The sequence below is a fragment of the Schistocerca cancellata genome, chromosome 12 (assembly GCF_023864275.1).
Source record: "Schistocerca cancellata isolate TAMUIC-IGC-003103 chromosome 12, iqSchCanc2.1, whole genome shotgun sequence".
Taxonomy (NCBI): Eukaryota; Metazoa; Arthropoda; class Insecta; order Orthoptera; family Acrididae; genus Schistocerca; species Schistocerca cancellata.
In genome coordinates this window covers 22,457,267-22,483,371 of record NC_064637.1, presented here as the reverse complement: position 1 = coordinate 22,483,371, position 26,105 = coordinate 22,457,267, and the positions used below count along the sequence as shown (strand labels likewise).

General features: G+C 39.3%; 1 protein-coding gene across 3 annotated transcripts in view; it reads right to left on the bottom strand.

Moving 5' to 3' along the window:
• Window positions 1-1,859: 1,859 nt before the first annotated feature.
• LOC126109710 (uncharacterized) overlaps window positions 1,860-26,105 on the bottom strand; it is a 268,071-nt gene continuing 243,825 nt past the window's right edge. For all 3 annotated transcript variants that reach the window (XM_049914765.1, XM_049914763.1, XM_049914764.1), the window contains exon 8: window positions 1,860-3,712. In XM_049914765.1, the coding sequence (XP_049770722.1) occupies window positions 3,595-3,712 (118 nt within the window). In that variant the 3' untranslated portion in view covers window positions 1,860-3,594. The remainder of the gene's footprint in view (window positions 3,713-26,105) is intronic.

Below are 26,105 nucleotides of genomic sequence, written 5' to 3'. Positions count from 1 at the left end.
AGTGCAAAGCAGCAGACGCTAAGCTAGTATATGACATAAGTGGTTTTATCTTTTGATTGCATTGACTTATAAGCTTAAATTTTTTACATCACCAGGGGACCATACACCTTAGTAGTTGACATAAATTTCAACTTGATATCTCTACGCAATCCTGCAAAAAGGGAGGTCTTAACATGTGGACAGATGTACAACAAAGTGATCCCATAAGGGTTCCATTTTTAGCTATTGAGGTATGGAACCTTAAAAATAATCAATTGAAAATTGTCCCGAAACATATTATTACACTGCGAGTCTGTAAAGGACAGAAATTACATTTATACGAGGGTAAGTCAATTATTATCTGCAATTTAGTTATATTTTTGTTTATTTTGGTAGTACTGTCATTTTACATTGATGACACATGCTTTGTTTATTTGTTGTTATATCTTTGTAATTTTCAAGCTGCTAGATTAGTTTCGTAATTGCTGCCGTGCTGTTAATCATTGCTGCTCCGCTGTCTATTTACACCAAAGAAGAGCAATGTTCAATGATCTGTTTTTGTGGTCGGAAGGCGTATCAGGGACCAAAATTCGTCGAAGACTTTCGGTACAGGATGGGAACAGTGTTTTGCCACAATGGAGTGTCTACGAATGGATTGAAAAATTCCGAAATAGTCGCACAAGGTCGCGCAAGGAGACGGACAATTGTTTACTGGCACAAATGAAGAAACCACTGAGTGTTCGCATGAAACGATTCCCTTAGACAGATGATTAACTACTCACAAAGTGGCACATTGCAAATTAGTCACGGTTCTGCCTAAAACATCATCCACAACAGACTTGTGTCTCATAAAGTTTGTGCAAGATGGGCCCCAAAACAACTCACACAATTGCATAAACAGACGTGCTTGGACATCTGCAAAAAACATTTGGATCACTATGGTAACAAAGGGGACAACTTCTTAGACAGGATCATTACTGGTGACAAAACATGGATCAATCATTACGAGCCGGAGAGTAAATGGCAGAGTATGGAATGGAAACATCCAAATTCGCTGTGCAAGAAAAAGTTCAAGACCCAACCGTCTGCAGGAAAACTGATGCTTACGGTTTTTTGGGATGTGCAAGGTCCAGTACTGGGATGTTATGTGGAAATGGGCAGATCAATAAACAGTGTACATTACAGTGGGATGTTTACTACCAGGCTGAAGCCTGCAATTCGAAGCAAACGCCGAGGATTGCTGTTAAAAGTTGTTGTTTTGTAGTACGACAATGCCTGTCTGCATACTGCTGCCCACACTGCTGAAATGCTCCAGAAATTCAAATTTGAAGTACTGGATCATCCTCCATACAGTCCCAATCTTGCCCCTTCTGACCATCACTTGTTTGGTCCACTCAAACAGGCATTAAGGGGCCGTTGATTTGCCTCAGACGAAGCAGTGAAAGAAGCAGTGCATTCCTGGCTGCAGCTCAACCGAGAATCTTCTTTGATGAGGGCATCAGCAAGTTTGTACAACGATGAACCAAGTGCTTTGAAATGCAAGGAGACTATGTTGAAATCTTTTAAGTTTCCTATTTGATTACAATAAAATTTTATAACTACTTTGTGGATAATAATTGACTTACCCTTGTATTAAATAACTCTCTGCATTCATTTTGTATGTGTTGTCATCATCGTTGGTGAGGCATATGTCTGTTAAAAGCAGTTCTAAGTGAGAAGTCATGGTGAGAAGTTCTTAGGCGGAGCTCATTGTTAAAACTGCTTCAGTGGGCTTGTGGAGAGCTCACAACAAAAAAATAAATCAGAAATGTGAAATTCTTCATGCATGAAATGTAAATATTTTTATACTAATCTCTGCCAGTAAAATGAAAAAAATGACAAACAGAAAACTATGGAACTTTAATCTCAATTTACAATATTATAATGACAATAAGATTTCTTTGATATTTGTACATTTCACAGATGTTAACAGCTGAAAAAGCAAAACAAGGATAAGTACTCAATCATAAATTATTTTTACTAGTTCCTGCTTCTGAATTTAGGATACAAGTTTGCAAACACGTTTCAGACGTACACTGATCAGTCAGAACATTATGACGACATATCCTCGGCACGGAAAACTGCACCGACATGTCGATGCGTGGAATCAATTAGGCCTTGCTAGGTTGCTGGAGGGAGTTGGCACCACATCTGCAGAAGGTCACCTAATTCCCAAAAGTTCCGGGAATGGGGCAGAGGGGGGGGGGGGGGGGGGGGGCGGGGGCACGAGCTCTGACGGCTTGTTTAATCATCACATTCCTGACGTGTTCTATCGGGGTTCAGATTTGGCAAGTTTGGAGCCCAGTACATCAATTGGAACTCACCAGTGCGTTCCTCGAATCTCTCCATTGTACTCCTGGCCTTGTGAAATGGGGCATTTTGTTGTTGAAAAATGTCACCGCCATTGGGAAACTTGATCATCATGAAGGCAAAAATCAATCAGTGTGTGGCTTCAGCTGCCAGAGAAGCCTTTTGTTGTTCCTATCTGCATCTCAGCATTTCCTTTTCATAATATTGTTATAGATCATCATGAGGGAGTGTAGGTGGTCTCCAACCAGTGTACAACACCCTCGGTCATTTTGGTGCCTGGCACGAGCTTCACGGATGGCCATGTGAATATCCCCCACAGCATAATGGAATTGCCACCAGTTTGGCTCCGTCCCTCAGTACAGGTGTCGAGGAGATGTTACACTCAGTGACAACGGGTTTGCGTCCTCCCGTCAGCACTACGAGGAAAGTACTGGGCTTCATCAGACCGTGCAATTCTCTACCACTGCGCCAATGCCCAGTGCCAAAGGTCACGTGTCCATTTCAGTCATAATTGCCGATGTCACGGTGTTAACACTGGCATATGGACTGGTTATCAGCTGCGCAGCCCCATTGTTAGGTGTGTTAAGTGCGTGTTGTGTTCAGACACACTTGCATTCTGCCCAGCATCAAAGACTGATGTTAGTTCCACCACAGTTTGCCGTCTATCCTGTTTTACCGGGCTGCCCAGCTTACATCGTACAACATCTGTAATGGAGTGTGGCCGCCGAACCCCACGATGTCTGGACAGAGTTTCACCTCGGTTTCACCACGTGTTGAAGATACTCACCATAGCAATCATCAAATACCCAACAAGTCGTGTAGTTTCCAAAATGCTCATGATGAGCCTCTGGGCCTTTATAACCCACCCTCAGCCAAACTCAGGTAGATTGCCCGCCTTCCCCCATTCTACGCATTAACAGCACCCTCACTGACACTAGAGGCACCGTGCATATGTCTCACTGGCAGTCATTCCTTGCCAGGTGCCGCTGCTATCACCTAGGTGGGTTTGTATCGATAGTAGGTCAGTGGTCATAATGTTTGGGCTGATCAATGTATGTGATTGTAGAAGGAAAGTAGTGGCTAGGTACAGTAGATGTATTTCGTGTTAAAGGGGATAACAACACAGCCATAAAATTACATGGCCACCCAGCACTTAGCCTCAGGAAGTAAAACTAAAATTACTGCTGATACACAGATTTTAAAAAGGTAGCTTCCTCATAAGCATTCGTAGCTGTCCGTCTCTGAGCAGTGGGCGACACACACTTTTCATTCACTGTCCGTGATAAGAGCTCCGAGGCGTCCTTCGACGTGACACTCGGGCATCAGCTGACGTATTTTGTCCAATTCGCCATCATCTCCATCACAATAATTGATGTGCAGCTCTCTAAACATACAGAAAAAGAAGTAGCAATATTACTCGTGTCTAGCTGCGCCATCTTAATTTGTACAACTATAATGGACAGTCAATACTAAAGCGTTGTTGGATATAGTCTGACAGAATTAAGTCTATTTTGTAGTTTACTAAAGGATGTGTAGACAGAGTGGATAATCAAGGTTCTTGTGGCATAAAAAGGTGATTAACAAACTGTGAAACTACGACATACATGAGGTGCTACTTAAAGTATCCGAGAATTTCATTGCCGAGGTACACATCTTAGCAACTGCAGCACGAAGTTGTGTCATTTTTCCATGCAGTTGCGAGTTGTTGCTGTGCATGTCAGGACTTCAGCACTTCTGTGAAGTATGAAATGGATAACGTGAAGGAGCAATGGATCTGCAATAAAATCTGTTTCCAGTTGAAGGAAACTGCAGCCAAAACCCAATGAATGCTGACAGAAGTGTTTGGTGAGAGTGCTCTGAGTCAAGCAACAACATTTGACAAGCCCAAGCACTTCAAGGGAGGCCAAGAATCTGTGAAAGATGACAAACGTTCCGGTCAACCTTCGACATGTGCAACATCAGAAACGATCTTGAAAGTGCGTGACGTGATTCACAAACGCCAAAGACAGACAATTCATGATGTTTCTAACAGACTTGGGATGTTGTACACTACATGTCAACAAATTCTAGCCGATGAACTGAACACAAAACAAATTGCAGTGAAGTTTGTCACTTGCCTTCTCAGCATTGACTGATGAAACCTCACGATTCAGACGTGACTGAACTGCAACAAAAAGTACGATAGTGTCCAAAATTCTTATCCATTCATAACAGGTGATTAATCTTGAAATGAAGCACAATAATCTCAACAGAAAACACCATCTTCTCCGAGGCCAAGCAATCTCGACATGTTCGCAGGAACACAAAGTCAATGCTAATACTTGTTTTCAATGTTTAAGGAATAGTGCACAAGGAGTTTGTTTTACTTGGATAGACTGTGAATGGGCAGTTTTACTGCAAGGTAAATGTTCGATGTAAATGTGCAGGGTTGTGGAAAAATAAAGACCAGTCGGTGCACTATGACAATGCACTTGCACACACGTCACTTGCTGTGAAAGGATTCCTGGCCCAAAAACAACATGGCAACCCCCCCCCCCCCCCCCACACACACATGCGCCAGACTAGCCCTGATGAAAATTACGTTGAACAGGTGACATTTTGACTCAATTGAAGACATCTGAGTCGTATTGCACCGGGTTCTGAACGTCCTTCGCCCTGCGTACATCCAGAAGTGCTTCCAGGAATGGAAACAACGTGGGGACCATTGCGTAAATACCTGAGGTTAGTATTTTGGACATCAGGGACATTCTTCTTTTAGTGTTCAACCCTGAGGTTGGTTTGCAGCAGAGCACCATTCTTCTCTTCTGTCTGCCTTCCTCTTCATTTCCACGTATGTGTTACATCCAACATCATTCATGATCTGTTGAACGTATGATATCCTTGGTCACCCCGCCGATTCCTTCCCTCGGTAGCTCCTTCTGCTATGGTTCCAATGATGTTGTTGTATCGTAGGATGTGCTCTACAAGTTTGTCTCTTCTTGTTTGAATGTGCCTCCATAGAGATCTGGTTTCCTGTACTCTTCTCAGCACCTCTTCATTTGTTACTTTGTCTCTCCAGCTGATCTTCATCATCCTTCTATAGCAACACATCTCCAGGGCCTCCAGCCGTCTTCTCTCTTCTCTTCCAATTGTCCAAGTTTCACATCCATATAGGGCCACACTGCAAACGAAACCTTTCATGATACATTGCCTTATTTTTCAGACTGATGATGTTGCTGGTGAGTTAGTTCCTTCTCCGATTAAATGCAATTTTGGCATTTTGTATTCTGCTCACAATTTCTTTCCGGCTTCTATCATCCCTTGTGATTTTGCTTCCCAGGTAAGTAAATTCCTCTATCACTTCCAGCTCCTCTCTTCCAATTCTCATTCTCAGAGGTTCATGTTCTGCTCCTGTACTGCATACCATCATTTTAGACTACTTCTTGTTTATTCTCATTCCATAGTGATTGCATATAATTTTTTTCCATTGTTCTGAGGACTTCCTCTAGATCTTCTTTTGTCTCCGTGACTATAGCAACATCATCTGCATAACGTAGCATGTCTATCTTCTGCCCATTAATTTTGATCCCCACCTCAGTAGTTTCTCGAACTTGGTCTATAGCTTCCTGGATGTAAGCATTGAATATACGAGGAGAGAGAGCACATCCTTGTCTTACCCCTTTCCTAATATTTGCTTCTTGTTCAGGACATTAGTATATACATATAGTTCCCCGATTTTTACAACAAAATTCTGCGATATTATGGGTAGCATCTTATACAATACTTGTGTTCTAGAATGTGATTCAACCAGACACTACTGAAATTGGCGTGTTCACAAAATTTTAATGAACACTTCATAAATAAAATAGGATGCTGTAATGTAAAGTTAGTGTCATCTGTTAATCAGTAGGAATGGACTGATCTATTTTGTAACGTTAAAGGTAATCTGGCCCCAGTCAGAACTTGGTCACCTCCGAATTCAAAATGACATGCTTCGTTATCTCGCAGTGCGAGTGTGAAAAGTGATCAGGAAGAGAGTTTGCAGAAAATATCTTTGCACGAAGGCACGACAACTTGCTGTTACCATCACTCATTTTACTGTCAATGAGAATGGTTCCTTAAAATAATCTCAGTTTACAAGCCACTTTATTCAGTTGCTCAAGCATAGCCTTTGTCTGATTAGCAGTCTGGGGGTGAGTATTATCGTGCAACAGGACAATTCCATGCGACAGCATTCCTACAGCCCGAGGGCAAAAGGTAAAGCTAATAGTGGAAACATCCCCTGTGAAAGAAATTGGAAGCTGTTCACAGTAGTTCTGGTTAGGTAACGACCCCTCCCCCTCCAACTGTACGGGGCCTCTGCTCGTCGAGTGTGGAAGCACAATCGATGCACAGCCTTATGAGGACTGTTTTTCAGAAACTGTGACCATAAAGCCACTGTCGGACAGAAACATCCTGATAGTGTCTGCACAGGATGCAGTGGCCAGTGACCCGTGATCAATTTTTGTTCAAACCGGTGGGTGAGTTCACTCGTTTGTTTGAAAGAAGAAACTGACATTACTTGCTGCCTTTCAGACAGTCAGTGACGACAGAATCGAGGCACACACCCTGTAATCTTTCTCAAATGATTTACAGAAACATTATTGGGAAAAAAAATCATTTTTGTGTTACTTATAGCTGCATACATCAGCTCAACGATGATGGGCCCCCCATTTCGTTAACGTTCATAGTCTTGTGATATTAACATGTTAAGAAAGACACTGTACAAAATTTGAAAAAGTTTGCAATGAAATATAGGGGCCACTATGATTTTGCATTTGGTGTGTATTACATAATATGTTGCTGTATATGACATTTCGCTAACATATTAAAGTTTTCAGGTTCAAATTAATGATATGAATATAATAGAGGGAAACATTCCACGTGGAAAAAATATATATAAAAAACAAAGATGCTGTAACTTACCAAATGAGAAGGCAATGGTATGTTGATAGGCACAACAAAAAACACACAAACAAATTTCAAGCTTTCGCAACTGCAGGTTGCTTCATCAGGAAAGAGGGAAGGAGAGGGAAAGACGAAAGGACGTGGGTTTTAAGGGAGAGGGTAAGGAGTCATTCCAATCCCAGGAGTGGAAAGACTTACCTTACGGGGGAAAAGGACAGGTATACACTCGCGCACACACACACACACATCCATCTGCACATATACACACACAGGCAGACATATATAAATGCAAAGAGTTTGGGCAGAGATGTCAGTCGAGGTGGAAGTACAGAGGCAAAGATGTTGTTGAATGACAGGTGAGGTACGAGGGGCGACAACTTGAAATTAGTGGAAGCTGAGGCCTGGTGGGTAATGGGAAAAGAGAATATATTGCAGGGCAAGTTCCCATCTCCGGAGTTCTGATAGGTTGGTGTCAGTGCGAAGTATCCAGATAACCCGGACGGTGTGACACTGTGCCAAGGTGTGCTGGCCGTGCACCGAGGCATGTTTAGCCACAGGGTGATCCTCATTACCAACAAACACTGTCTGCTGTGTCCGTTCACACGAATGGACAGTTTGTTGCTGGTCATTCCCACACAGAAGGCTTAACAGTGTAGGCATGTCAGTTGGTAAATTACGTGGATACTTTCACACATGGCTCTGCCTTTGATCGTGTACACCTTCCGGGTTACAGGACTGGAGTAGGTGGTGGTGGGAGGGTGCATAGGACAGGTCTTACACCGGGGGCGGGTACAAGGGTAGGAGCCAGAGGGTAGGGAAGGTAGTTTGGGGATTTCATAGGGATGAACTGAGAGGTTATGAAGGTTAGGTGGATGGCGAAAAGACACTCTCGGTGGAGTGGGGAGGATTTCATGAAGGACGGATCTCATTTCAGGGCAGGATTTGAGGAAGTCATACCCCTGCTGGATATCCACATTCAGAGTCTGATCCAATGTGGACAGTTTATGAGAACACACACACCAGAGAGGCACACAAAATGGGTAGAATACCTAGCACTAGACTTGGCTACTGTTTCTATGTTTCGGAACAGTGTATCGATACGTGGAACTTTTTCAGTGTTTCGAAACGGCTATGTTTCACTGTTTCGAAACAGTAGTGTTTCATTCTGCTCTGTGTCGGATAACGGGACCTGACTCGATCTCGAGCCAGCCACAGAAACACTGTATCGTTTTTTCAAAATAACGCTGTTTCAGTCCACTTGTGCTTGGAATGGACTAACTGTATCGAAACAGTGATGTTTCATTTCGGTTACCTGATTCGATCTCGAGCCAGCCACAGAAACTGTATCGTTGTTTCAAAATAATGCTGTTTCAGTCCACTTGTGCTTGGAACGGACTAACTGTATCGAAACAGTGATGTTTCATTTCGGTTACCTGATTCGATCTCGAGCCAGCCACAGAAACTGTATCGTTGTTTCAAAATAACGCTGTTTCAGTCCACTTGTGCTTGGAACGGACTAACTGTATTGAAACAGTGATGTTTCATTTCGCTTTGTCTTGGACGAGATTTGGGCACGGCACAGATATGGAAATAAATTTAATATACTACTTCATCAAACTCTTTCAAGAGTGTCGAAATCCTTTTGACACACAACAGCATGAAGCTTAAGATTTCCAAAAATAAAGCTTCGTTTCTAATTGATTGCTCTATTCCAAAATGGCGTAATATATACTTTATAAACACTAACAAACAATAAAATAAAGCACACTATTCACATCCAAACTAATAAAAGTGTGAAAAACATTCAGTTAAATTACACATCTCCTATAACATATGCTTATCTGTTGATGTACAGTAAACATATTAAAAAACTCAAGTAAACCTACAACATTTTGAATTAGAAAAGGCGTAGAGTGGAAATTTTTAAACATATACGTAAATTGGATGCACTTGAAAAGCTATATGATTGACAGATCATTGATGATGTAATGGTGAACGGGAAGGGCTGAGAAGCATGGTGGATTTATAGTAATGATTCAAAACACCTTAAGGGACAAAAATTTTTTTCTCTTATATTTTGTCATTTATTTGAATTATGTGGCTTTATTTGTGAGTCTATAGTCAATGTGCCTATTCTCCACAATGATTTCTTTTGTGTGCACGGATATTAGCAGGCTGGGTATATATTATCCATACTAACGAAATGTGGGAATCCCAGTAGCGTATCCATTGTTTATGCAGTTTTTTCCCGCCTCCAGTACAGTTCATGTTAGTTCTTTTGTCTTCAGCTATGGCGTTACGAAGTCCGGTGTGGGATTATTTTATGAAGATAAATCCTGAGAAAATTAAATGTAACTTGTACTCGGCAGTGTTGTCGTTTAAAAGTAGTTCAACTTCTTGCTTAAACAGACACTTGCGACATAAGCATCCAACAGTTAATTTAAGTGAAACTCGTTCGAAATCAGTCTTTATGAATCTGGGCAGTGACGAAACCAGTTCAGTTTCCACAGCAACTGTTCAGGAATCTGCCATTCCAGTGCCTGTGCATCAAGATGAATAATCTGTGCAGTTCAGTTCTGGGTAGGTGTGGTAAACAAACATCATCCAAACGAGCCAAAATAGACGAACAGATTTCAAGACTTGTTGTTAAAGAATACCATCCATTTAATGTAGTTGAGAGTGTAGAGTTTAGAAAAATGACTTATTTATTAAATGAAAACTATGTACCACCAAGTAGAAAAACACTCTCCCACAGCTTACTCTCTCAAGTGTTCGACAGCACACTAGTGCGAGTAAGATCTGCAGTGCAAGCTGCATCCTACATCTGCATTACAACTGATGGATGGACATCTGTGAAAAATGAGAATTATATTCCAGTGACTGCTCACTTCATTGATGAAAACTGCAATCTGAAGTCATATTTGTTATCTAGTTTTAAATTCCATGACAAGCATACAGCAGAAAACATTTCCAATGAATTACAAAATGTGACTTCAACTTGGGGTATCACCAATAAAATTGTAGCTTGCACTACAGATAATGCACCTAATATGGTGAAGGCAGTGATGATGTGCAAATGGTGGCATGTACCTTGTTTTGCACATACACTGAATTTAATCGTGCAAGCAAGCCTTGAACCAATTACAGACACAAGGGCAAAGGTGAAGTCATTAGTGGACTTTTTCAAAAGAAGTCCTCAAGCACTTTAGAAATTACACAATATTCAGAAGCAAATGGGCGTTCCTATTTTAACACTGAAACAAGATTGCCCTAAGAGATGGAATTCCACATATGAAATGTTTGACAGGCTTTTGAAAATCAAAGAGCCTTTATAAGCACCCTTGCCATCCTCAGTGTGGATTCACAAACAAAACTGTCCAATGAAGACTGGTTAGTTATTGAAAAATCTTGTGAAATACTATCTCCTTTTGAACAAGTCACAACAGCAGAACTTGAGGACGGAATCTGTACCCGCCTCGTTCAAAAGTTTGCAGATAAAGCAACTGCTTGTGAGGCAACATTACTGGATCCTCGCTTCAGGGAGCATGGTTTTCCAAAAACTGGGCATCGATTAAAAGAAACAAAAGATGCCATAATTAACAAGTGCTGTGCAATACGACAGAAACCCACTCGGTGTTCTACAGAAAATCGGCCACCAGCCAAACCAGTTGAGGTGAGCACATTCACTTCTAGCAGTGGCAACATGTGGCAAGATTTTGACCAAGCTGTAGGTGGCTTGATCCAAAGTGTAGACAATCCACGTGCTGCAAGTATAGTCGAGCTTGATAAATATATGAAGATGCCACTGATACACAGATCACAAGATAAATTGCTGTGGTGGAAAGAAAATCATGTGGTGTTTCATACACTGTTTGAAATAATGAAACGATGTCTTTATATTATGGCCACCTCTGTTCCATGTGAGCGCATATTTTCAAAGCAGGGGCAAACAATAACAGACAGACGATCCCGTCTTTCAAGTGAAAAAGTATCAAAAATGATATTTCTAAACTACAACTTAGAATAGCCACAGCAGATCTACTCAGAAATGAAACAGGAAAATTTCAATTGATTTTGTTCTTCTCTGGACAGAGTGCACTGAATTTATATTTGATTGTATTTTGTTTAGTCCACTAAACTATGCATGTAGCTACCTTACAAGAACATTTTTCTCAAATTTGTTGCATACAGAAGACACGTTTTTGCTCACCATTCAGTGAGTTTAATTTTTTTTAGTATGTTATTTATTCATTTATGTGTTTGAGAATAATTATCTGATTTGTGTACGTATATGTTTGTGTGTATATTTTTGTAAATGTGCTGTGTTTGGTTATTACACTATAGGCATCTTGATACTTGTGTATGATAAAACATTCTCAGGCAAATCAACAATTGTACTTCGATACCTTTGTTTTTGGTGTTCAGATACTGTGATAAAAATTGCATTTCTACAACAACGTAATTTCATCTCTGATTTCCTGGGCAAGTATATAATAAAATGGTAATACATCTGCTTGCTGTGACTACTTGAGGGAACTCCATGTACCTGTACCTCAAACAAACTTCTTTAGCAAGAACTATAAGTGGTGTAGAGGCAGATTTGCCATGATACAGGTACCACAAAGGCATTACACTGTAAGAACTGCTTTAAATTTTCGTCTGGATTTTATACTTCAAAGAAACATGCGAATCTCTGCATTTCAGTTACCTTGAAATGTTTTCCTATTCTATCAAGTGTACTTACTATGAGATGTATCCAGCTAACTTGTGAATGTTTGATGAGAAACTGCCATACTTGACCATTGCGCTATATCCTCCAGTCTGTTACGGTAATTTTTTGATCTGTGTGCATCAATCACTTTGCATCCTGCTCAGTGTGACAAACAATGGAAAATTTATCTCTGGGTAGTAAAAGTGTGAGTTGCATACTCATAAATGTTAATTCAGTGCCTCGCTTCCAGGATGTTATCTCAATAAATTATATCTCATTATATGCCTTTTCAAGAGCACATACGAGGTGTGGCTAGAAAAAAACAGTACTACTACTGGTGAAACAATAAAACAAATGCAATAAGGCTGAAAGTCGCGTGGCCTGTCACGTGACTCTCGCTCCGCCTACTGCTCGAGTTTCATCTGCCTCCTGCACTCAGTCTGCCCGTGGCGTCTGTTTTAAGTAGTTGACGTATTGTCTGTGCGTCGGAAAATGTTGAGTGTACAGAAAGAACAGCGTGTTAACATCAAATTTTGTTTCAAACTAGGAAAATCTGCAAGTGAAACGTTTGTAATGTTACAACAAGTGTACGGCGATGATTGTTTATCGCGAACACAAGTGTTTGAGTGGTTTAAACGATTTAAAGATGGCCGCGAAGACACCAGTGATGACACTCGCACTGGCAGACCATTGTCAGCAAAAACTGATGCAAACATTGAAAAAATCGGTAAACTTGTTCGACAAGATAGCCGTTTAACAATCAGAGCAGTGTCTGAGTTAACAGGAGTTGACAAGGAAAGTGTTAGGCAGATTCTTCATGAAAGTTTCAACACGAACAAAGTGTGTTCAAAAATGGTTCCAAAGTGTCTCACAATTGAACAGAAGGAACGCCGAAGAATGATTTGTTCTGACATCCTGGAAAACATTGAAAGTGATCCCACCTTCTTACAAAATGTTATTACTTGCGACGAATCGTGGTTTTTTACTTACGATCCCGAAACTAAACGCCAATCGATGCATTGGAAAACTCCTGGTTCTCCACGACAAAAAAAAGCACGAATGTCAAAATCGAAATTCAAGGCAATGATGATTGTTTTTTTTGACATCAAAGGGATTGTGCACATTGATTGGGTACCAGAGGGGCAAACAGTGAATCAGCATTACTACATTAGCGTCCTGGCTACCCTACGTGAGCGAGTACGGAGAAAATGGAACGATTTGTGGAGAAAAAAAGTCACGGATCCTTCACCAAGACAATGCCCCAGCTCACAGTGCGTTGTCAGTGAAGACGTTTTTGGCAAAACACAACATTCCCATCTTAGATCATCCACCCTACTCACCTGATTTGGCCCCCTGTGACTTTTTTCTTTTCCTTAAAGTCAAGTCGGCTTTGAAAGGAACTAGATTTGAGACTGTTGAAGCAGTAAAAGAAAAAGTGACGGAAGTAATGTATGGACTTACCGAAAATGATCTGCAACATTGCTATGAACACTGGAAAATTCGTATGGAGCGGTGTAGAGACCGAGGAGGAGAGTACATTGAAGGAGATAACATGAAATTGTAAATAATTGTAAATAAATGTTTGTTCCAGCATCAGTCCGGTTTTTTTCTAGCCGCACCTCGTACAGATTATCACTCATAAAACCTATCAAAATTATGCACTAGAATACAGGGAAACAAGTTTGGCAAAATCTGTTATATCAAACATATTAAGTCTGACCTCGGCCAATTGGAAAGTATGAAAGTCACATGACACGAAAGCAGTGCATTTGCTGCTACACGAAATATGGAACTGCAAAGACGCCTAAGTGAAAGTTTCACACTTTCTGCGATATGATTGGTGGTCTCGCAGCTCATTTGTGTTTTTATGACAATATTTATACAGTAGACACTCAAGATTATATAATGTGACGGCCTATACCATTATAACACACAAACTGTTTCACTGTTTCGAAACAGCGTTTCGAAACATTACATTGTACTGTTTCATTTGTTTCGAAACAGTTAGGTGTTTCAGTTTTCCCATCTCTACCTAGCACCATTTGAACAAACAGTGAACAATTTAACTCACATTTCTACTGGATACACACCAACAGAATTAATTATGGATAAAACAGAAAGAAATGAGTGGACAGACCCTCTACCTAAATTTACAGCAAGAACAAATCCTGTTAGTTTAGAAGAAAAGGTAAGACAAGCTTACACAACATTATGTGACAAAGCTAAGGAAAGAAAGCAGAAATATGACAGAGGTGTCAGGAAAGCACAAACATTTCAAGCTGATGAGTTAGTTTTACTAAGAACACATCCTAAACCCACAAAACTGAAACATTTAAACAGGAAATGGCAGGTCTTATACTCTGGACCATACCGAATTGCAAATATTCCACACCATGGCTGTTATTCATTAGAATATCCATTAACACACCAACCCAGAGGTCTACATCCACACTGACATTTGAAAAAATACATACAGTAAAATGTTAGATAATGAGAAGAAGATAATTAACATGATATACAGTTATGATGAGCCTACATTGAGGTTATACAGATATTTACAATCTAATGAATGCAGGTAAATCTAGAAAGCAAAGAGAAATAAATAGCCTATATATATTTAGACATGTGAACCATCCAGTAGCTAATAAGATATTTGGTTATAAGAGGAGCTGCTCTTGAGGCACACACACATTAGAGGAGGCATATACACATTAGAGGAGGCAGAGAAGTGAACAGAATTATTTTCTTTCGGAGGCATGTGATAATAGTAATGTTGAGATGAGTGAATGTAATTTTAGTTTAATAAGAGGACAAATAGTAGTATGGAGAGAGGTAAATGGAATATAAGATGAGAAAAAGAGTATAATTATTGTCATTATTTTTGTTGTTGAAGTAAAAAAGGAAGTGATGGTGAATAAGAGGAATATATATGATGCTGAGGAATAAGTATAGCCTATGTTATTTTGTGAAGAATAAATAACAGAAATAGGTGAGAATGTTATGAGTAATTGAGAATATGTTGAGAGGAGAGTCATTCCATGTCAAATCAACACACTTTAAATAAAAATTTTACCTCACCCTCTTAGATTTTGCTGAAAGTTGGTATACTTGTAGTGGGTGCTGAAACTAAGAAAAATACCAAATTTCAATTTTTTTACCTCAAACCATTCCTGAAAAGGAAAACTGGGAAAGGTGTCATTTTGCAGCATTTTTCATGCTCTTTCCAGTGACAGACAAAAAAACATAGCTTCTAATTGATAACCTTTTTCAAAATGGTAATTAATATTTTGATTTAATTTTTTTGCAAAAAGTACATAATTGAAAATTTTCAAAATATTTCCATAACTACTTCCATACTGTTGTAAATCACATGGCAAAATATAAATGTGGTATGATGATGGGTTCATTGTTAAAAAAAAATTATTCTGGACTCTTGTTTTTCACTAACAGCCCTAGTTTGACCAAACTGACCTTTAAGGTAGTACGTCAGTAGAGGACCGTATACATAGGGCTTGATGTCTGTACAATAATTCAGACACTGAAGCCACTGTTGAGATGATGTAGTCTGCATTGTTACCTTCCAAGGCTTTGTGTGCCTACAGCACTATTGTGCACTGTGGTTTTAGTGCAAATCAATTATTACCTCTGTGTTTACCAGTCTGTATCTATTATATTTAATAGATCATTTTCAAGTAAATCTATACAATGAAGGACAGTTTATAAGTGTTTTTTGTATAAATATGGAACCGAGTAAAAAGTGCAGTGCTGTAAGAGAGCAGTGTTGTAATCCATTGAAGAAGTCAAATCATTTTATTGGAGACAGAAAAATACTGAGAAATGTCACAACATGGATGCCCAAATTATTTCCTCAAGTACCAAGTGGTGCCAAGATTTGTGATAAATGTAAGAAAGATGTAACCAAATTGAAAAATACACCAGAGCCGATCAGTGATGAAAGTGTTGAAGAAGAATCTTCTGGATCAGAGATAAACATCCGAGACAAAGACCCTGACTTCACTCCAACTTCAGTAGCTGTTAAAACATTTAACACAACACTTCAAGAACTAGGTGAGTCCCCAATTGACAAGATAAAACTAACATCTAGGCATTACGCCAAATCAAAAGTGAAGAAAATCTCATCAATGACACGTAAACTTTTTGTTGCTCCTGAAACTTCTTCATCAGATACTGATACTGATGAATCCATTCTTGAAACTCTTAAAAGAAACTTTAAAAATTCTATAAGTAGAGCAAAAAAAACTAATGATTCTTACAAATTTACCTGAAAAGTGAAGTGTCAGGAAAATAATGAGGGAATTTAATGCTCGTAATTACATTGTTCGGCAGTCCAAAAAAATTTTGAAAGAGAAAGGATTCATGGAAGGTCCAAACCCAAAACCAGGGAAGTGTTTACCAACAGAAACTGTCAAAACTGTACATTCATTTTATGAAAATGATGAAGTTAGAAGGGCAATGACAGGTATTAAAGATTGTGTGACAATTACAGAAACAAGTGGAAATAAAACAAAAATATCAAAAAGACCTTAAAGAAGCTTACAAGCATTTTAAAGACAAGTTTCCTAACATAAAAATAGGTTTCTCTAAATTTGCTGCGTTGTGACCAAAACATTGTGCATTAGCTGGCTGGAGTGGCACACACACTGTCTGCGTGTGGACAACTCGCCAAAACATAAAATTAATGATAGAAAATGCCAAACTAAATACAGTAACAAACAGCAGCTTAAACAATTATAAGCAGTGCATTGCAAAAATGCTTTGCAACCCATTATCAGTTGATTGCAACATGGGAAACTGTGAATACTGCCCAGGAGAAACTGTCATATGAAAAATTTTAAAAGACTCTTTTCATGAAAACTTAATTGAACAAGTTCAGTTCAGACAGTGGATGTCAGTTGACCGATGTAATCCGGAAATTGTTCAGAAAACTTCTGAAGAATTCATAGATTTATTTTGTAGTAAGATGTCAACTTTGATTCGGCATGACTTCATTGCCAAGCAACAACGAACATTCCTTAACTCCACAAGAGAAAACTTTATGGAATCTGAATTTGTTGTCATATGTGATTTTTCAGAAAATTATAGTGAGCATATGACCTTTGTCATTGTTTCTGATTGCCTGGAGCACAATACAACTGCGGTTTACACCTTTCATATCTAACAAATAAATTTCAAAAGATTCCAGAAAAGATATACTATTAATCTGACAGTTCTGCCGCTCAGTATAAAAATAAGGAAATGTATATTTTATAGAAAGTTGTTTCAAAATTATTGTTAGTACCTATTGTGTTAAATTTAGTTATGTACAGATACCTGTTACTCAAAAGCAAGCATTACGTATTTAATTTGTTTAATAGTTCAAAAATTATGGACCAGAACTATTAAGTAAATACTTGTACTTATTCATACTTTATTTCAGTTTGTAGTTAAATGCTCAATTTCTTGTTTTTGTTATATTGGTTAATATACTGTTAGCGAAGGTGTATGAAATTAAAATAAGCAATCAACTTAATTATAAAATATGCTGATTAGTTTTGGTTTAATACGGTGATGTTTTGATATTTCTAATACTTTTTTTACTTACTTTTCAGTATATTTTAAAGAAATTCCTGTTTGTTAAAGGTCAATTTGGTCAATCTAGGGCTGTTAGTGAAAAAAAAAAAAAAAGTCCGGAATAATTTTTTTTTAAGAATGAACCCATCATCATCCCACATTTATATTTTTCCATGTGATTTATTACAATAGTATGAAGTAGTTATGGAAATATTTTGAAAATTTTTATTATGTACTTTTTGTAAAAAAAATTAAAATTAAATCAAAATAGTAATTAGTATTTTGAAAAAGGTTATTAATTAGAAGCTATGTTTTGTTGTATATCCCTGGAAAGAGCATGCAAAATGACACTTCCCAGTTCTTTAGCTCAATTAGGGCAGCTCCTAGGACAATTTAAAAAAAGTCCGTTCACACATTTTTGGCTGGTTTTTGAAAAGTTTACATAGCCATATTTCAGGAATGGTATGAGATGAAAAATTGAAATTTGGTATTTTTCTTAGTCTCAGTGCCCACTATAAGAATACCAACTTTCAGCAAAATCTAAGAGGGTGAGGTAAAATAGGTGTGTTGATTTGACATGGAATGACTCAGGAGAGAAATAAGATTTGAACGCTAAACTAATGGGAACTTGTAATGAAATATTTGGAATTATGTAGGCTTCACACTTCAGAGTGGAAGAATTATTTAAGAGAACATATTTAGCAGTCATCTAATGGTATAATTAAAGCTCATCAACTGTACTGAGCTAATGCACCATTAAATAGAAAGGAGAATAAGGAGAAAACAAAACGTCAGTCCTCCGTTGCGATCTAACAGTATGGAGAGACATACATTCATATTTATTTATGAATAGAATTTTACAGGTACCACAAGGTAAGTACAGAATGTATATACAGCATGGAATGCTGACAAGAACTAAGAAGATTTATTTATTAAGTACAACATTTATTTATTTTTCTTGATACTCGTGAAAGGAAGGAGATGAACTACACAAACTTCATAGAAAGGAAAGAAAGGAAAAAAGAATGAGCTAACAAATAAAACGTATATTTCAATCTGAATGTAATGTAATTCACATGTCAGCACAATGATATTGAATGTAACGTAAAAATTTACTATATTTTTCATTTAATTCTGTATATGTACTATATGACAACAATGTAACTATCTCATGTAATGATTAATTGTAAATATTTGTATATTTATGTACTTGCTATATCAAGAAATGCATTTTAAGGAGATGTTAATGAACTGCAAAGGACTTGTGCATGTAGCACATGATTCATATAAATGGAACTGAAAATGCAAAGAAGAAACCAACGTGATGGAACACTTGTCAAGAAATATTTACGTAGTGTCAATATGCCTTGAAGTGTATGGTGTAGTGGAAGCCGGCAGGTCTTCAGGTTGGTGTAAAAGACAAGCTCATCACCTGTCGTAGGCAGTGAGGAGTTTCCTGTGCCCTCATTGACCATTTATACACCGGTAGACGCCACCAAAATTCGACTGCTGGAGATCACAATTTCGTGTTGACACATTGAACAAACTTTGGATTTTCTTCAAGTCACACGCAAGAGATCCAGGCAGTACACACACACACATACACTCAGAAGCCGATACTACATTTAAAGACATTGGAGCAATATAATAGAAACATTTGTTGTTCGAATTAATTCCGTTGTAAACACGATTTATGTGAACTAAATTCAAACGCTGTGCTAACGATAACATGCCGAAGTGCAAAGACATTACTGTTACGAGTCGTAAAGAAGATACACACCAAAAAGACTGTATACAAAGACTGATATGCAAAGAGCATTGTGCTCAGGAATATTTTTGGTAATATGTACAGGGTGTTTCAAAAATGACCCGTATATTTGAAATGGCAATAAAAACTAAACGAGCAGCGATAGAAATACACCGTTTGTTGCAATATGCTTGGGACAACAGTACATTTTCAGGCGGACAAACTTTCGAAATTACAGTAGTTACAATTTTCAACAACAGATGGCGCTGCAAGTGATGTGAAAGATATAGAAGACAACGCAGTCTGTGGGTGCGCCATTCTGTACGTCGTCTTTCTGCTGTAAGCGTGTGCTGTTCACAACGTGCAAGTGTGCTGTAGACAACATGGTTTATTCCTTAGAACAGAGGATTTTTCTGGTGTTGGAATTCCACCACCTAGAACACAGTGTTGTTGCAACAAGACGAGGTTTTCAATGGAGGTTTAATGTAACCAAAGGACCGAAAAGCGATACAATAAAGGATCTGTTTGAAAAATTTCAACGGACTGGGAACGTGACGGATGAACGTGCTGGAAAGGTAGGGCGACCGCGTACGGCAACCACAGAGGGCAACGCGCAGCTAGTGCAGCAGGTGATCCAACAGCGGCCTCGGGTTTCCGTTCGCCGTGTTACAGCTGCGGTCCAAATGACGCCAACGTCCACGTATCATCTCATGCGCCAGAGTTTACACCTCTATCCATACAAAATTCAAACGCGGCAACCCCTCAGCGCCGCTACCATTGCTGCACGAGAGACATTCGCTAACGATACAGTGCACAGGATTGATGACGGCGATATGCATGTGGGCAGCATTTGGTTTACTGACGAAGCTTATTTTTACCTGGACGGCTCCGTCAATAAACAGAACTGGCGCATATGGGGAACCGAAAAGCCCCATGTTGCAGTCCCATCGTCCCTGCATCCTCAAAAAGTACTGGTCTGGGCCGCCATTTCTTCCAAAGGAATCATTGGCCCATTTTTCAGATCCGAAACGATTACTGCATCACGCTATCTGGACATTCTTCGTGAATTTGTGGCGGTACAAACTGCCTTAGATGACACTGCGAACACCTCGTGGTTTATGCAAGATGGTGCCCGGCCACATCGCACGGCCAACGTCTTTAATTTCCTGAATGAATATTTCGATAATCGTGTGATTACTTTGGGCTATCCGAAACATACAGGAGGCAGCGTGGATTGGCCTCCCTATTCGCCAGACAAGAACCCCTGTGACTTCTTTCTGTGGGGACACTTGAAAGACCAGGTGTACCGCCAGAATCCAGAAACAATTGAACAGCTGAAGCAGTACATCTCATCTGCATGTGAAGCCATTCCGCCAGACATGTTGTCAAAGGTTTTGGGTAATTTCATTCAGAGACTACGCCATATTATTGCTACGCATGGTGGATATGTGGAAAATATCGTACTATAGAGTTTCCCAGACCGCAGCCCCATCTGTTGTTGAAAATTGTAACTACTGTAATTTCGAAAGTTTGTCTGCCTGAAAATGTACTGTTGTCCCAAGCATTTTGCAACAAACGGTGTATTTCTACCGCTGCTCGTTTAGTTTTTATTGCCGTTTCAAATATACCGGTCATTTTTGAAACACCCTGTAAAATTCTGGTGTTACAAAAAGGTACAGCCAAACTTTCAGGTAACATTCCTCACACACAAATAAAGAAAAGATGTTATGTAGACATATGTCCAGAAATGCTTAATTTCCATGTTAGAGATCATTTTAGTTTCGTCAGTATGTACTGTACTTCCTCATTTCACCACCAGTTGGCCCGATTGAAGGAAGGTAATGTTGACTTCGGTGCTTTTGTTGACATGCGACTCATTGCTCTATAGTACTAGCATCAAGCACATCAGTACGTAGCATCAACAGGTTAGTGTTCATCACGAACGTGGTTTTGCAGTCAGTGCAATGTTTACAAATGCAGAGTTGGCAGATGCCCATTTGATGTATGGATTAACACGGGGCAATAGCTGTGGCGTGGTACGTTTGTATCAAGAGAGATTTCCATGACAAAGGTATCCCGACAGGAAGACGTTCGAAGCAATTGATCGGCGTCTTAGGGACCACGGAAAATTCCAGCCTATGACTCGCGACTGGGGAAGACCTAGAACGACGAGGACACCTGCAATGGACGAGCCAATTCTTTGTGCAGTTGATGATAACCCTAATGTCAGCGTCAGAGAAGTTGCTGCTGTACAGGGTAACGTTGACCACGTCACTGTATGGAGAGCGCTATGGGAGAACCAGTTGTCTCCGTACCAGGTACAGCGTGTGCAGGCACTATCGGCAGCTGATTGGCCTCCATGGGTACACTTCTGCGAATGGTTCATCCAACAACGTGTCAATCCTCATTTCAGTGCAAATGTTCTCTTTACAGATGAGGCTTCATCCCAACGCGATCAAATTGTAAATTTTCACAATCAGCATGTTTGGGCTGACGAGAATCCGCACACAATTGTGCAATCACGTCATCAACACAGATTTTCTGTGAACGTTTGGGCAGGCATTGTTGGTGATGTCTTGATTGGGCCCCATGTTCTTCCACCTACGCTCAATGGAGCACCTTATCATGATTTCATACGGGATACTCTACCTGTGCTGCTAGAACATGTGCCTTTACAAGTGCGACACAACATGTGGTTCATGCACGATGGAGCTCCTGAAAATTTCAATTGAAGTGTTCGTACGCTTCTAAACAAAAGATTCGGTGACCGATGGATTGGTAGAGGTGGACCAATTCCATGGCCTCCACGCTCTCCTGACCTCAACCCTCTTGACTTTCATTTATGGGGGCATTTGAAAGCTCTTGTCTACACAACCCCGATACCAAATGTAGAGACCCTTCGTGCTCGTATTGTGGATGGCTGTGATACAATACACCATTCTCCAGGGCTGCATCAGCGCATCAGGGATTCCTTGCGACGGAGGGTGGATGCATGTATCCTCGCTAACGGAGGACATTTTGAACATTTCCTGTAACAAAGTGTTTGAAGTCACGCTGGTACATTCTGTTGCTGTGTGTTTCCATTCCACGATTAATGTGATTTGAAGAGAAGTAATAAAATGAGCTCTAACATGGGAAGTAAGCGTTTCCGGACGCATATCCACATAACATATTTTATTACTTTGTGTGTGAGGAATGTTTCCTGAAAGTTTGGAGCAAAGGTGTGATTTACGATCGTGCATGCAGAAGAGCGCTGTGCCAGTGACAGATTTTCATAAGTACTTTTGATCTTTTTTTTTTACTTTTGCGTAGGTGTGCTTGTTTTAACAACTAGTTCATTACTCTCTTGTTATCTTGTCTTCATACATTTAAGACGTGTATTTTTTGGCGCTGATGTTAAAGAATGATTTTAAGTGGAAATTAAAACTATATTATGAAACGAACACACGGCGTCTCCAAGTTATTTTAGTAGTGATTCGCAATGGTTATCGCCAAATTTATAAATTAATCCAAACAGTGAGAACTTCCAGAAATTTTCATCAGATGGAGAACAAGAGGGTCGGCAAACAAAACAAAAGGACATCCTACAAGAAAAACAAGAAGTATCCCAGATGCAGCCGCAGAGACTATATTATAATAGATAATACGTTTCTGACAGAATTATCGTGTAAATTTCAACTTATTTCTGACGCTATTTCCTTACGGTCCCTTTTTGTAGTGTTGCCGACCCGGTCTGCCATTCACGGTCAAATTACAGCACTATCTCAATCAGTAATACGAAGTCCGCCTTATCCGTAACTTATCCCATCAAAATTCAAACCCCAGTCAGATTTTCTATTTTGTATTTTCATGGCAGAACCCCGAAGAAAGGAAACACTACACAGTGATCCAGGTGTACGTACATTCCCCGAAGAACCCTGGAGGCGGTACTCTTGTGAGACTGGGGTCTGCAAAACAGCGTTCACAGAATTTTGCAGGCTCAGAAATTTAAACCTTACATCCGAAGACTTTTCCATGTTCTTAACAAGAATGATCCTGACTGGTGAAGTGAATTTTATGAGTGCATGATTAACAGATGTGGAGGAGAGAAATGTTCCCAAGATCTAATTCCTTGGTCACATGAAGAGACCTTTATAAACTTAACAGAATAATTAACTGCCATCATTGCATGTACTAGGACAGTGAGAAACCATATGCAACTGAGGGAAGGCATATTATTCTACCACGAGAATGTTTGGTTTGGTCTGTTTTCTGGAGGGTTAGTCAGGCCATACTTCTTTGAAAACACTGTCACAGGTGATTCTCACTTAGAAATGTTGCACTCCTTGTCTTAATGACTGTTTTGAAAATGGAGGTTATTACTTTCAACCAGCTGGTGTTACCCTCACCTTCACAGTGATGTGAGCACATTTCTCAATCGTACATCCCCTGCCAGACGACTAGGACGAAGAGGTAGTGTGGAGTTTCCAGGTCACTCTCCTGATCTATCTCCTCTAGACTTCTACCTGTGGGGTACTCCCAACAACACCCTTTACACTGCAAGATCACAAACACTTATTGGTCTTAAATAGCAAATTGAGCAAGCCTGTGATGTTAATCCATTAGGAACAATACAACAGCAATACCACTCTGTTGCAAGTTGTTGTCAATGGTGTACTGCAGTGGAAGGAGACCATTTTGACCATTTACCACCTTTAGTGAGACCTTAAGGTACACCACAAACATTGTATGACACTAATTAAAGAGATATTCAGTTTCAAAGAGTGTATACATCATTTTGTGACACCCGGTATTTTGTAGGTAACAATCGTCTCACACGTCTTCCTGCAAACCAATGACACTTCCATTTGAATCTTGCTGCTCTAAGGAGATGTGGGAGCTGTTACACTTGTGAGAGAAGTCCACATCAAACACTAATGAAAGTGTATAGCAGTTCCTGTGGTCTTCAATATTGTGTGTGACATCAAAATAACATCACGTTTGCAGGAAGCGAGTAGGTACAGAGAGAGAGTGCGTGTGTGTCTGTCTGTTGTCTATTGTTGACGAAGGCCTTAATGGCTGAAAGCTTTATTTGTGACAGTCTTTTTATAGTGCCTATCTGCGACTCAGCATCTCCGCTACATGGTGAGTAGCAACTTTCCTTTACATAATATTGTTGGAGGAAGTGTTGTGAGACGAGTGTCACCCAGTCTTACCTGCGACTCTAATTGTTTACAAACCAGCCAACGGTCATATCAAGCCTATTACACTGGGTCACCACCAGGTGGTGCAGGCAGTCCTGCCACCACAACTCAGTTTGACCACCATGTGGTCAGTCTGCTGTGCAATGGTGATGAGGGAACATGTCGGACAGCAAGTATATGTACATGCACCTCCTTGTACTTTTCATTAAAAGAAGAGGAAGATACATGTATGCCCTATGCTACCACTAAGGGAATCTAAAGGATTGCATTATACTCTTTTTAATGAACTGTGTTTGGATGACAACAAATTTTTTAATTACTTTTGTATGTCCAAACCGACTTTCTTTGAATTATTGTCATTAAGAAAGGTCGATATTACCGGGAAAGATTCAAAAATGAAAAAGGGTATCTCACTAGAAGAAAAACTCTTAATCATTTCAACATTACTAAACCAATAAATTCAACTATAAATTATTAAATTTTTTGCTTTAGGAAACAATAATTACTTTTGAAAACATTTAAAATTTTTAAAAATTTAAATAGTTTAGTTTGATATTTTTATGCTATTATGTCGAAAGGAAACCGATTCGAGGCATTACTGAAAGTAAACATTAACATGGACATTTATTTTCAAAAAGAACATTAATAAGAACATTTATTTCCTAAAGTTTTGTACATTGTATATGTTGGATATTTGTATATATACACTACATACCGAACATCCAAGGTTCACTCATCTATCAGAAGCTTTATTTGATGTGACAGAAGTACCTGCACATGGAAGAGATTGTAAGTGCACATTTATGTTTGGGTGTTGAAACAATCTGGAAAAGTTGAATTTGTGGTTGCTGATCCACCATTCCTAGCTGAAACATTGTTTGCTATTGCATAGGATGTTGTCCCATCAGCCATTGTTGCATGTGCTGTATTTGCACATGCTGTGTTTGTTGAGGATACTCTAGCACTGACGGTGCTAGCAAAAGACGAAAGGGTCGATTATAAACCACTTACTGCCATCCTCACTCCACATGTTTTTGGCCAGCAGCAATGAGGGAAATCACATATGCCCGCAGTTTTAATTTGTTTTCAGCAGGTACTTTGAGAACCTCAGTTATAGTAGAGAGGAGAAAGTGTGAGATTTCTCTTCCGATGCAATGTTTCTCTTCAGAACTTTGATTGGCTCATAGTCATTGCTCGTTGTTTTTTTAGATTTGTGCTGAAAGATCCTAGATGTAAGTCCATTACAAAAAAAAAAAAAAAAACAAAAAAAAAAAAAAAATGTTTTATTTTCTTCTTCATTATGATGTCTTCTTCATCCACATTTGTAGTGGATTTTTTTCACTGCAGTTTCTAGAACATGTACCGTATTTACTCAAATCTAAGCCGCACTTTTTTTCCAGTTTTTGTAATCCAAAAGAACTGCCTGCGGCTTAGAATTGAGTGCAAAGTAAGCAGAAGTTCTGAAAAATGTTGGTAGGTGCCGCCACAACTAACTTCTGCCATCAAATATATGTAGCGCTACACAGGCATGCTTTCCAGGCACAAAGATAAATACTGGTGCAAAAACCTCTGCATCAGTAAATAAATTTAAAAAAAAAAAGGTGGAAGACGAGCTTTTTTTTCTCCACCCTGAGTTTCG